General features: G+C 41.4%; 1 protein-coding gene across 2 annotated transcripts in view; it reads left to right on the top strand.

The window, feature by feature from the left end:
- The window catches only part of XPO5 (exportin 5), a 170825-nt gene that overhangs the window by 55238 nt on the left and 102566 nt on the right, over nucleotides 1-13021 (top strand). For both annotated transcript variants that reach the window (XM_063444187.1, XM_063444186.1), the window contains 5 exons: nucleotides 5132-5222; nucleotides 6011-6139; nucleotides 6422-6537; nucleotides 10228-10383; nucleotides 12037-12078. In XM_063444187.1, coding sequence (XP_063300257.1) covers nucleotides 5132-5222; nucleotides 6011-6139; nucleotides 6422-6537; nucleotides 10228-10383; nucleotides 12037-12078 — 534 coding nt within the window. The remainder of the gene's footprint in view (nucleotides 1-5131; nucleotides 5223-6010; nucleotides 6140-6421; nucleotides 6538-10227; nucleotides 10384-12036; nucleotides 12079-13021) is intronic.

The raw sequence follows: 13021 nt of genomic DNA, 5'->3' as shown, positions 1-13021 counted from the left end.
ATTGTTTCAGTGTGTATCTAAGTATACCCCTTCTTATTGGTCTACAGAAAATTGCCCTCCTAGTGCAAGTATATGTGGTAACAATTTATGTGATATAATACTACCCTAGCAACATTTTCCAATCCTATCCCATTTACCAAAAATTATATCCCCATGTAGATTTATATTTTATCAATGTACCTCACTGAGGTCTTTTCTTATTTCTCACTACTGTGTCTCTTTGTTGTTTTAAGTTATATCCTTTTTCCATGTATCTTTAAACCCATGTGTGTCATTATATTTGTGTTACTCCCGTATTTGAGTGCCGTTCTAAATTAAATTATGATACAGCAATTATTACTATACAAACATTTTGGTCAAATTCTTGTCAAATTGTTTACCATCACCTTAGTGTTAAAGCCCATATTACCGGCTATTGTTTATAATAGCCCTTTCATTAGGGGCCCTTTCCATATACTCCTCAGAACGTGAAAAATTCTTTACTACTTAACACTTGTTAGGCCAGAATTAATGCTCACCTAACAATTATAGGGGTTATTTCTGATATATTCCCATTATCTCAACCAAAAACCACCTACATATCCTTAACACCATATCCTCCTATTACACCCAAAAAAAAAAAAAAAAAAAAAATTCCCTTTAAGGACATAAATCATTTATATCATTTAAACCAAATCAACTTCTCACATTAATATATTAATGAGACTACATCATATCTTCTGTTTGAAGTATATATACACTGTGTTTTTTTTTCTTTGCGTTATAGCGTTTTTTCAATGTGTATCTAAGTATACCCCTTCTTATTGGTCTACAGAAAATTGACCTCCTAGTGCAAGTATATGTGATAACAACTTATGTGATATAAAACTGCCCTAGCAACAATTTCCAATCCTATCCCATTTACCGAAAATTATATCCCCGTGTGGATTTTTATTTTATCAATGTACCTCACTGAGGTCTTTTCTTATTTCTCACTACTGTATCTCTGTGTTATCTTAATTTGTATCCTTTTTCCGTGTATCTTTAAACCCGTGTATTTCATTATATTTGTGTTACTCCCATATTTGAGTCAAACCTTGCTGTGAAATAATGTCGTTCTAGATTAAATTGAATTATGATACAGCAATTATTACTATACATACATTTTGATCAAATTCTTGTCAACTTATTTACCATCGCCTTAGTGTTGAACCCATATTACTGGCTATTGTTTGCAATAGCCCTTTCATTAGGAGCCCTTTCCATAACTCCTCACAACGTGAAAAAATCTTTACTACTTAACACTTGTTAGGTCAGAATTAATGCTCAGCTAACAATTATAGGGGTTATTTCTGATATATTCCCCTTATCTCAACCAAAGACCAGCTGCATATCCTTGCCACCATGTCCTATTGCACCCGAGAGAAGAGAAAAAAAAAAAAAAAAAAAAGAATTCCCTTTCCCCTTCTTTCCTTATAATATCAGATACTAGCCCTGGCCCCTGACTCCGCTATTTACAAAGTCAATTTGTTCGCTTTCAGCCAGTCCAGCAGTTTGGTATTTGACTCAAATACCTCTCTTTTCCCTTCAAACGACAGGCTTATTTTGGGCGGATAAAGCCACCTATATTTTATCTCATGACGTCTGAGAACTTGAATTGCTGGATTAAACATTTTCCTTTTTGCTCTCGTCTCGAAGGATAAGTCCTGGAATACTTTTACGCTTTGAAAACTGCCCGAGGTTGGGTGATTCTCTCTTACGGCTTTCCACACTTTTTCTTTATAGTCGTCTGTATTAAAACATGCAATGATATCTCGCGGCGCATCGTTCTGGATGGATTGAGGTTTGAAAAGTCTGTGGCACCGTTCTATTAAGTGATTATGTGAATTACACTCCCCCCCCCAGCGCAGAAAAGTATTCCATCAGGGTTTGTCTCACATCTTCTGGTCTTCCCTTTTCTGCTATATTTCTAAAACGCAGATTTTTACGTCTAGACCGGTCTTCGATAGCGTTCAATTTAGACTCCAGGTCCAAAATCTTATGATTGGCCGTTTGGCAGTCTTCAGCTAGATTTTGTACATTAAATTCCAGCTCTTTAATTTGGTCCTCAAACTTGTCTATCTTTGCCACAAGTACATTTATTTCTTGTTTGATTTCTGATTTTATTTCTGTGGCTGTTGTAGCCAACTCCATTTTGATCTGTTGCAAGTTGTCCTTTAAGGTAGAACAAAAAAAAGTGATTGTTAACGGCTCTTTATTGATCTCCGTATCCAAGCCTTCCACACTAACGTCTGTGTCATTCATCATCTGTTTAGAGTTTTTATGTTGGGGAGAGAAGTAAGTTGATAGAGATTTATCTTGCGTTGTATCTTTTTTGTCCTTCCTCAAGGAGGATTTTGTGTCATGTGTCTTTTTAGCAGCCATATTCAGGAGGCACTTAAGGTCATATACAGTATATAATACTATACAATTGCTTCCAATATTTGATGAATTTGATGAATATTAGGTGGATTATATTTAGCAGTAATATATTTAGCAGATATATTGCCACTTGATATTTTTACAAATCCTTCGGATGCAAAGGATCGAGAGAAAAAAAAAAAAAAAAAAAATCCACATCCACTATATTGGTCCCAAGGTGCAATTTTAATGTTCTGTACTGTATATTTCACGGTTTAAACATATTATGCTCATATTGTGCACTCATGATAAATTATACCCTTGGGACAACTTTTAGCATTAGGTTGTAGCCCTTTCCTCTTTTCTTTCTCTTTCTCTGTCGCTCTAATAGTTCAGTTACAGAATATGGTCGGAATAGGCATTATTAAAGGCATTGAGGGCATTATTAAAGGCTTCAGACTTCAGGCTTCAGGCTATTTTACCATGCAGAGGCAGAATACGCTGAAAATTTTAGTCTTCACATACCACACAACAAGTTGAAACAGCACAGCGGCTGATATATATTACCGCACTGAAGCGTCGTTGGGACTCCGATTATTTCAATTTTCAGCGTGGCTGTTGTTTTAGGGGCTGAACCACTTGTGTCCGGGCGTCCGGCGTGTGCATAAGGCTGTCGTCTCTATCCACATTCAGGGCTGCAGATGGTCGGACTGCCGCTTATAGAGTTTCGGATTACTGCAGTGCGCAGTTCTAAGTCCCCCCTTTGAGTATTACCAAATTCCAGGCATACGATTTGAAAAGCCAGTTGCTGGTATACGGTATGGAAGCAAGTAAAAACTTAATGGTGCTTAATGGTGCTCGCGGTCGTCTCTCGCCGGGCGCGCCATTACATGGCAGACCGCCCCTCCTCCTCCGTCATCCCGCCGTCAGCACGCCTCCGCACGTCCGCACGTCATGACGCTCTCCCGATTTAAATGCTTTAAAATGTAGACCATTGACATTTAAATGAACACTCTGGACACCAACACAACTTAAAGCTGCCATGTCGTCCACCCCCCTCCCCACACCTGAAAATTATTATTTCACTTAGAATCTTTATGCAATACTTATATTGACTGTGTTTGAAATTTACTGAAATTCCAGCTCAGTCAAGAGATGTACTGAGACAAAAGAGCCTCCCCTCTTGTCACTGGACCCCCAGCTGTGATTTTACCGTCGGGTGTCATTGCAAATTATGCAAAGTACCCAGCCGGTACTGATGAAATCTGTAGTTTTCCTTAAAGGGTCACTGTAAGCAAGGTAAACAACTTTAGCTTGTTTAAACAGTTTGGTGTATAGAAAATGTCTGTACATCAAAGTATTGCTTCTCTGTTGTCTGCCATTAAATTATTTGTTTTTTGTTTATTTCTGCCCTAGCCTCACACATCTTCTGGCTGTGACTCTTACAGTCTACATGGGAAAAAAAATGTGCACAGCAATTGGTACACAGGTTTGGGGATTGTTTGTGTTAAATAGCATCTGAGCATGCTCGTTTGCGCTGAAATTTGAATTGGATGGTATTTAAAGCCGTAAGACCTGTCTGACCACAGGATCCACGTCCGTACAGGAAAAAAGTAATGAAGGTCTGAAAGGCCAGCCTCTTAGAGGTGCAGACGGAACTAGGGTCTTTTGACAAAAGATTGGGGCTGTAGAGTCAAGAGAGGGTGGCCAAGATCAGATGTTAAAAACCCAGACCCTGGTTGATTGTCAGTGACGTTGCTGGAGACCAGGCACAGACCTCCCAGGAATACCGGAGAAGATCGTTAGTGATGTGTTTCTTTCATACTCTTTTACTCGTCTAGTTCTTTTTATTTTTATTTTGTTGTGATTTAATTATCATCGCTACCCTGTCTTAACCACCCCAGATCTGTCTTCCATATCTCGACTTTACCTTATTACTTTTTAATGTAATTTGGATTCCTAAAGCTACAGTTCTCCTTTAAATATATATTTGGAAAGAACTGCTTCGTTAAAAGATAGGATCATCTTCTGGTTAATTTTAGAAGCAGGGAAGGATCACAGACCCCATAGTAATGGCATATAAGACTAAAAGAGACGGATCACCTGGGCAGAAAACATTTCATCCTCTGTTTAAGCAGCATTTGGACCAAAGGTGTTCAGTACATGCAGCAGTAACTTAACTAGTGAACCACTATTTCTATTTATGTATGAGTTTCGTTCGACGTATTGTAATAGCTATTACATATTTTCTGTTTAATAGTAAGGGAATACAAAGGGCATTATACATAGGAGGTTAGCGGTCCATCTCTAGATTAGAACATCCCTAGCGTAGCGTACTGCTGCTAATTCTGAGGAAAAAAGAACTTCCAGCGATTTAAATTGTCTTCTTATGCAGCGTAATCCTGTCCTCATGGCCACACTAGGCCTTTTCACAAACCTTTTATAAATGGAAGGTGAACAATGAGAGAGATCACACTGATCTCTCAGTGGCTGAGATAAGTAAATGTCCAATTGCTTTGTGAACATAAGAGTTTGGCTGGGGGGAGCAGAATTCCACTGCAGAAAGCTGCAAAACCTTTTTTCTTCTAAACTAAAGAAATTTGGATGAAAATACAGCAGAAATTTGAGGACAAAACCTATCAAATGCACAAGTTGTGTTGGTGCCCAGAGTGTTCCTGGAATGTTCTTCTATACACAAACTGGTAGCTACATGGTTTGTCTCTCTAGCACCTTTTATTTTTACTTATTTTAGGTTGGTTTCCCTTCCAAAAACGACAGTCCGAGCTGTGAATATTCCCGCCTGGATTTTGACTGTGATGAGGATTTCAATACTTCCTATGGCAGTGAGTTTGTCTCATTAAAAGTGATTGTTAGAGATGTGTTTAGACATGTGCTGAATCAGCCTGGGAAAGCCACATCTACAGTTACCAACGCCTTCCTAGATTTCCAGGTGGCATCCTCCCCTCTCATACTTTGAAAGATAGAAAGGGCTTCTAGTGTAAGGCTTCACGGCTTCCTAGGGACCCACTACCGAACTGCTGCTGGTAGGCTTTCTGGTGTCATGTTATGTAAGGAGAGTGTGGATCGTTTTACAGAGACATTGCGCACTATAACTATTTCATCTAATTGAATTGGTTGTAGTTCCTGGAGTCCATTTTCAAATATCTTAACACTGAATAAGGGTCCATTGCTTCCCATAGCCCCACTGACGGTGTGGCTAAGACACAGATAGCACACTTCCTTATGGCCATATTGATTTATACCAACAATGAGTGTTGTGATAGGCTAAAAATAATCAGTTGACCCTCTCAGCCAATCGCTGCTGCACATTGCTGTTCAGGGCTAATGCTTCCTCGGGGAAAATGGGCTGCTGTGGACTCTCGTTTAGCGTTAAAACATTAAAAAATGGTTTACCACTGAAAGGGAAGACACCAGGGGACACTTCATACTATAACCACTTCGATGAGATAAACAAGTTACAGAAAACTGAGATTACGAAGAACCGCTGCACACAGAGATCCCTGCACCATAACCACTTCCACAATCTGGTTGTGGTGCTTCAAGTTACCCGTGAACATGGTTTTTTTTTTTTCCCTGCAAGTCTAGTTGTCTGACTGCTTTCTTTTTGCAGTGTTCCTATCCTGGATGACAACCATCCTGAAGGCTGTGTGCCGTCTGGATCCTCACACTAGCTTTCACATGGCTGGAAACTGGCTTCGTTTTATGTTGACCGCACCAGTGGACGAGGAGCCTCAAACGTGTAGGTTTCACAAAGATTTATGGTTGATTTGATAAATATATATTGAGAAAGGAAGCATGTCGTCAGCATACCGTGTGGCTCTACTTTAAATTAACTTATAAGTTATACATACATGATAAGCACCTGGTATCTTTATTCCACAATTACAGAACCACGTCTTTGTATTTGAAGTGTGATTATTGAAATTAAAGGAGAAGCTTTTTAATATATGATGCAATATAATTAAAGGAAAACGATATATGTTTTTACACTGCAATTAAAGTTTGCTACTCTGTCTTGTAGTTAATCCTGGTAAGGCTTCTGGCAGCCCTCTGTCCTCCACCCACGCCCAGTGGGAAGCCATGACTTTTTTTTCTGAAGGCATCATCCGGGTGGCTTTTGGGGTTCTCTGTGAGGAGGTAAGGAGAAGAGACCAGAACGGGTCTATTTATATCGTTAAATGAATTAAAATTAATGTATTTATTGTAGCCAGTGCCATGTATAAATGCTACCTCACAACATCCAAGTATAAACTAATGCCCTAAGCCTGCAGCTTTGCCAGGAATATAGAGTGCAGTGTGTGAATGATACCTGCAACGGGCATTAAAACTTTTGTTATATTCAGGCCAGGATGAATGGTGCAGATGGTTCATACTGTCACCATCTGTCTTTTAGAAGGTCTGTATATACGCTAACTAGCTCCCTGCCTGTAAATTATCCTTCAGTAACTAGCTCCCTGTCTGTACATTATCCTTCAGTAACTAGCTTCCTGTCTGTACATTATCCTTCAGTAACTAGCTCCCTGTCTGTACATTATCCTTCAGTAACTAGCTCCCTGTCTGTACATTATCCTTCAGTAACTAGCTCCCTGTCTGTACATTATCCTTCATTAACTAGCTCCCTGTCTGTACATTATCCTTCAGTAACTAGCTCCCTGTCTGTACATTATCATTCAGTAACTAGCTCCCTGTCTGTACGTTATCCTTCAGTAACTCGCTCCCTGTCTGTACATTATCCTTCAGTAACTAGCTCCCTGTCTGTACATTATCCTTCAGTAACAAGCTCCCTGTCTGTACATTATCCTTCAGTAACTCGCTCCCTGTCTGTACATTATCCTTCAGTAACTAGCTCCCTGTCTGTACATTATCCTTCAGTAACTAGCTCCCTGTCTGTACATTATCCTTCAGTAACTAGCTCCCTGTCTGTACATTATCCTTCAGTAACTCGCTCCCTGTCTGTACATTATCCTTCAGTAACTAGCTCCCTGTCTGTACATTATCCTTCAGTAACTCGCTCCCTGTCTGTACATTATCCTTCAGTAACTAGCTCCCTGTCTGTACATTATCCTTCAGTAACTAGCTCCCTGCCTGTAAATTATTCTTCAGTAACTAGCTCCCTGTCTGTACATTATCCTTCAGTAACTAGCTCCCTGTCTGTACATTATCCTTCAGTAACTAGCTCCCTGTCTGTACATTATCCTTCAGTAACTAGCTCCCTGTCTGTACATTATCCTTCAGTAACTCGCTCCCTGTCTGTACATTATCCTTCAGTAACTAGCTCCCTGTCTGTACATTATCCTTCATTAACTAGCTCCCTGTCTGTACATTATCCTTCAGTAACTAGCTCCCTGTCTGTACATTATCATTCAGTAACTAGCTCCCTGTCTGTACGTTATCCTTCAGTAACTCGCTCCCTGTCTGTACATTATCCTTCAGTAACTAGCTCCCTGTCTGTACATTATCCTTCAGTAACAAGCTCCCTGTCTGTACATTATCCTTCAGTAACTCGCTCCCTGTCTGTACATTATCCTTCAGTAACTAGCTCCCTGTCTGTACATTATCCTTCAGTAACTAGCTCCCTGTCTGTACATTATCCTTCAGTAACTAGCTCCCTGTCTGTACATTATCCTTCAGTAACTCGCTCCCTGTCTGTACATTATCCTTCAGTAACTAGCTCCCTGTCTGTACATTATCCTTCAGTAACTCGCTCCCTGTCTGTACATTATCCTTCAGTAACTCGCTCCCTGTCTGTACATTATCCTTCAGTAACTAGCTCCCTGTCTGTACATTATCCTTCAGTAACTAGCTCCCTGCCTGTAAATTATTCTTCAGTAACTAGCTCCCTGTCTGTACATTATCCTTCAGTAACTAGCTCCCTGTCTGTACATTATCCTTCAGTAACTAGCTCCCTGTCTGTACATTATCCTTCAGTAACTAGCTCCCTGTCTGTACATTATCCTTCAGTAACTCGCTCCCTGTCTGTACATTATCCTTCAGTAACTAGCTCCCTGTCTGTACATTATCCTTCATTAACTAGCTCCCTGTCTGTACATTATCCTTCAGTAACTAGCTCCCTGTCTGTACATTATCATTCAGTAACTAGCTCCCTGTCTGTACGTTATCCTTCAGTAACTCGCTCCCTGTCTGTACATTATCCTTCAGTAACTCGCTCCCTGTCTGTACATTATCCTTCAGTAACTAGCTCCCTGTCTGTACATTATCCTTCAGTAACTAGCTCCCTGCCTGTAAATTATTCTTCAGTAACTAGCTCCCTGTCTGTACATTATCCTTCAGTAACTAGCTCCCTGTCTGTACATTATCCTTCAGTAACTAGCTCCCTGTCTGTACATTATCCTTCAGTAACTAGCTCCCTGTCTGTACATTATCCTTCAGTAACTCGCTCCCTGTCTGTACATTATCCTTCAGTAACTAGCTCCCTGTCTGTACATTATCCTTCATTAACTAGCTCCCTGTCTGTACATTATCCTTCAGTAACTAGCTCCCTGTCTGTACATTATCATTCAGTAACTAGCTCCCTGTCTGTACGTTATCCTTCAGTAACTCGCTCCCTGTCTGTACATTATCCTTCAGTAACTAGCTCCCTGTCTGTACATTATCCTTCAGTAACAAGCTCCCTGTCTGTACATTATCCTTCAGTAACTCGCTCCCTGTCTGTACATTATCCTTCAGTAACTAGCTCCCTGTCTGTACATTATCCTTCAGTAACTAGCTCCCTGTCTGTACATTATCCTTCAGTAACTAGCTCCCTGTCTGTACATTATCCTTCAGTAACTAGCTCCCTGTCTGTACATTATCCTTCAGTAACTCGCTCCCTGTCTGTACATTATCCTTCAGTAACTCGCTCCCTGTCTGTACATTATCCTTCAGTAACTAGCTCCCTGCCTGTAAATTATTCTTCAGTAACTAGCTCCCTGTCTGTACATTATCCTTCAGTAACTAGCTCCCTGTCTGTACATTATCCTTCAGTAACTAGCTCCCTGTCTGTACATTATCCTTCAGTAACTAGCTTCCTGTCTGTACATTATCCTTCAGTAACTAGCTTCCTGTCTGTACATTATCCTTCAGTAACTAGCTCCCTGTCTGTACATTATCCTTCAGTAACTAGCTCCCTGTCTGTACATTATCCTTCAGTAACTCGCTCCCTGTCTGTACATTATCCTTCAGTAACTCGCTCCCTGTCTGTACATTATCCTTCAGTAACTAGCTCCCTGCCTGTAAATTATTCTTCAGTAACTAGCTCCCTGTCTGTACATTATCCTTCAGTAACTAGCTCCCTGTCTGTACATTATCCTTCAGTAACTAGCTCCCTGTCTGTACATTATCCCTCAGTAACTAGCTCCCTGTCTGTACATTATCCTTCAGTAACTAGCTCCCTGTCTGTACATTATCCTTCAGTAACTAGCTCCCTGTCTGTACATTATCCTTCAGTAACTCGCTCCCTGTCTGTACATTATCCTTCAGTAACTAGCTCCCTGTCTGTACATTATCCTTCAGTAACTAGCTCCCTGTCTGTACATTATCCTTCAGTAACTAGCTCCCTGTCTGTACATTATCCTTCAGTAACTAGCTCCCTGTCTGTACATTATCCTTCAGTAACTAGCTCCCTGTCTGTACATTATCCTTCAGTAACTAGCTCCCTGTCTGTACATTATCCTTCAGTAACTAGCTCTCCAGCTTATTCTCCCCATTCTGTGCTTAGAATGTATGGGGCCCTGCCTTTACTTTGTGTTAAGAATGCATCTTGTAATCAATGTGAGGATTTGTTGCTCATTGAATTGTACATATCTGAGCTATTCTCTCTCACTGCAGCAGGGCAGAGTAGCAGAGGGGATTGATGTTCTCCACTCTATCCTGACATACGAGGCCACGGATCCTGTCATCTTGTCCTGTGTCCTCACAAACCTGTCTTCTTATTTCCCTTTCATCCGATACACAAATCCTTCCATGCCTCTTGTGCTGTCAAAGGTGAGTTACTAAAACTTTGAAGGACATTTCCAGGGGGAAGTTCACTAATAGAGGGAATGGTAACGGACCATTTCAAGGGTTAGTTCACTAATAGAGGGAGAGGTAACGGTTCCTTTCAGGGGTTAGCACAATGATCGAGGGAGCTAACCCTTTCAGGGGTTAGTTTATTAATATAGGAAGCGGTAACGGACCCTTTCGGGGGTAGTTCACTAATAGAGGGAGTGATAACGGACCCTTTCGGGGGTAGTTCACTAATAGAGGGAGTGATAACGGACCCTTTCGGGGGTAGTTCACTAATAGAGGGAGTGGTAACAGACCCTTTCAGGGGGTAGTTTACTAATAGAGGGAGCTGTAACGGATCTTTTCGGGGGTTAGTTCACTAATAGATTGAGTGATAACGGATCTTTTCGTGGGGTAGTTCAGTAATAGAGGGAGTGGTAACGGACCCTTTCAGGGGGTAGTTCACTAATAGAGGGAGAGGTAACGCTTCCTTTCGTGGGGTAGTTCAGTAATAGAGGGAGTGGTAATGGATCCTTTCAGGGGGTAGTTCACTAATAGAGGGAGTAATAACTGACCCTTTCAGGGGTTAGTTCAATGATGGAGGGAGCGGTAAAGGACCCTTTCAGGGGTTAGTTTACTAATAGAGGGAGTGGTAACGGACCCTTTCAGGGGGTAGTTTACTAATAGAGGGAGTGGTAACGGACCCTTTCGGGGGTAGTTCAGTAATAGAAGGAGTTGTAACTGACCCTTTCGTGGGGTAGTTCAGTAATAGAGGAAGCGGTATCGGTTCCTTTCAGGGGTTAGTTTACTAATAGAGGGAGTGATAAAGGACCCTTTCAGGGGGTAGTTTACTAATAGAGGGAGTGGTAACGGACCCTTTCGTGGGTCAGTTCAGTAATAGAGGAGTTGTAACTGACCCTTTCGTGGGGTAGTTCAGTAATAGAGGGAGTGGTAACGGACCCTTTCGTGGGGTAGTTCAGTAATAGAGGAAGCGGTATCGGTTCCTTTCAGGGGTTAGTTTACTAATAGAGGGAGTGGTAACGGACCCTTTCAGGGGTTAGTTTACTAATAGAGGGAGTGGTAACGGACCCTTTCGTGGGTCAGTTCAGTAATAGAGGAGTTGTAACTGACCCTTTCGTGGGGTAGTTCAGTAATAGAGGGAGTGGTAACGGACCCTTTCAGGGGTTAGTTTACTAATAGAGGGAGTGGTAACGGACCCTTTCGTGGGGTAGTTCAGTAATAGAAGGAGTTGTAACTGACCCTTTCGTGGGGTAGTTCAGTAATAGAGGGAATGGTAACGGACCTTTTAGGGAGTTCTCTGAATAAATTTTGCATGGGGGAAGACAGCGTCTCCTTATTGTGAGAGATCAGGGGAGAATAGATAGATTTGCGTATAAATTATACTGTCACCGACAGAGGCAGTATAGATAGAGAAGAGTAGGGGACCGAGGACACACCCTTGAGGAGCAATCTGTCATGGTGGTCTAAAAGAGTTATTTGCTACAGTTCGAATTCAAAGTGCATTTCAAATGTAACTCTGATTTGAAAATCATTTTAAACTACAAACAATTCTCACTTTAATGAATCACCCTGTGCGTGTTTACTGTGAATATGGCTGCTTTTTGCTGATTGACATTCTTTTCTCCCCTGCAGCTGTTTGCCGCAATATCCTTTCATACATCTGCAAATTCAAAGGTAAGGCATGATCGTTGGTGTTTTTGTTGAACCCGGCTGGTTGTGTGTCTGAGGTTCCTGCTCCTTTGTAACTTCCTTGGGTAATAGAAACCTGTATATCTTAGGTCAGTGGTTTCCTCTGCTCTGAGTGTCTGTGTGTGAGTGCTACAGCCAGTGTGTCTCTGTATAATACAGACTGTGTGTGTGTGTGTGTGTGTGAGTGCTGCAGTCAGTGTGTCTCTGTATAATACAGACTGTCTGTGTGTGAGTGCTGCAGTCAGTGTGTCTCTGTATAATACAGTGTCTGTGTGTGAGTGCTGCAGTCAGTGTCTCTGTATAATACAGACTGTCTATGTGTGTGAGTGCTGCAGTCAGCGTGTCTCTGTATAATACAGACTGTGTGTGTGTGTGTGTGTGTGTGTGTGTGTGAGTGCTGCAGTCAGTGTATCTCTGTATAATACAGACCGTCTGTGTGTGTGAGTGCTGCAGTCAGTGTGTCTCTGTATAATACAGACTGTCTGTGTGTGTGAGTGCTGCAGTCAGTGTGTCTCTGTATAATACAGACTGTCTGTGTGTGTGAGTGCTGCAGTCAGTGTGTCTCTGTATAATACAGACTGTCTGTCTGTGTGTGAGTGCTGCAGTCAGTGTGTCTCTGTATAATACAGACTGTGTGTGTGAGTGCTGCAGTCAGTGTATCTCTGTATAATACAGACTGTGTGTGTGAGTGCTGCAGTCAGTGTATCTCTGTATAATACAGACTGTGTGTGAGTGCTGCAGTCAGTGTATCTCTGTATAATACAGACTGTGTGTGAGTGCTGCAGTCAGTGAATCTCTGTATAATACAGTGTGTCTGTGTGTGAGTGCTGCAGTCAGTGTCTCTGTATAATACAGACTGTGTGTGTGAGTGCTGCAGTCAGTGTGTCTCTGTATAATACAGACTGTGTGTGTGAGTGCTGCAGTCAGT

The sequence above is a fragment of the Pelobates fuscus genome, chromosome 2 (genome assembly GCF_036172605.1).
Source record: "Pelobates fuscus isolate aPelFus1 chromosome 2, aPelFus1.pri, whole genome shotgun sequence".
NCBI classification, from domain to species: Eukaryota; Metazoa; Chordata; class Amphibia; order Anura; family Pelobatidae; genus Pelobates; species Pelobates fuscus.
This window is presented reverse-complemented; position numbering and strand designations above follow the sequence as displayed.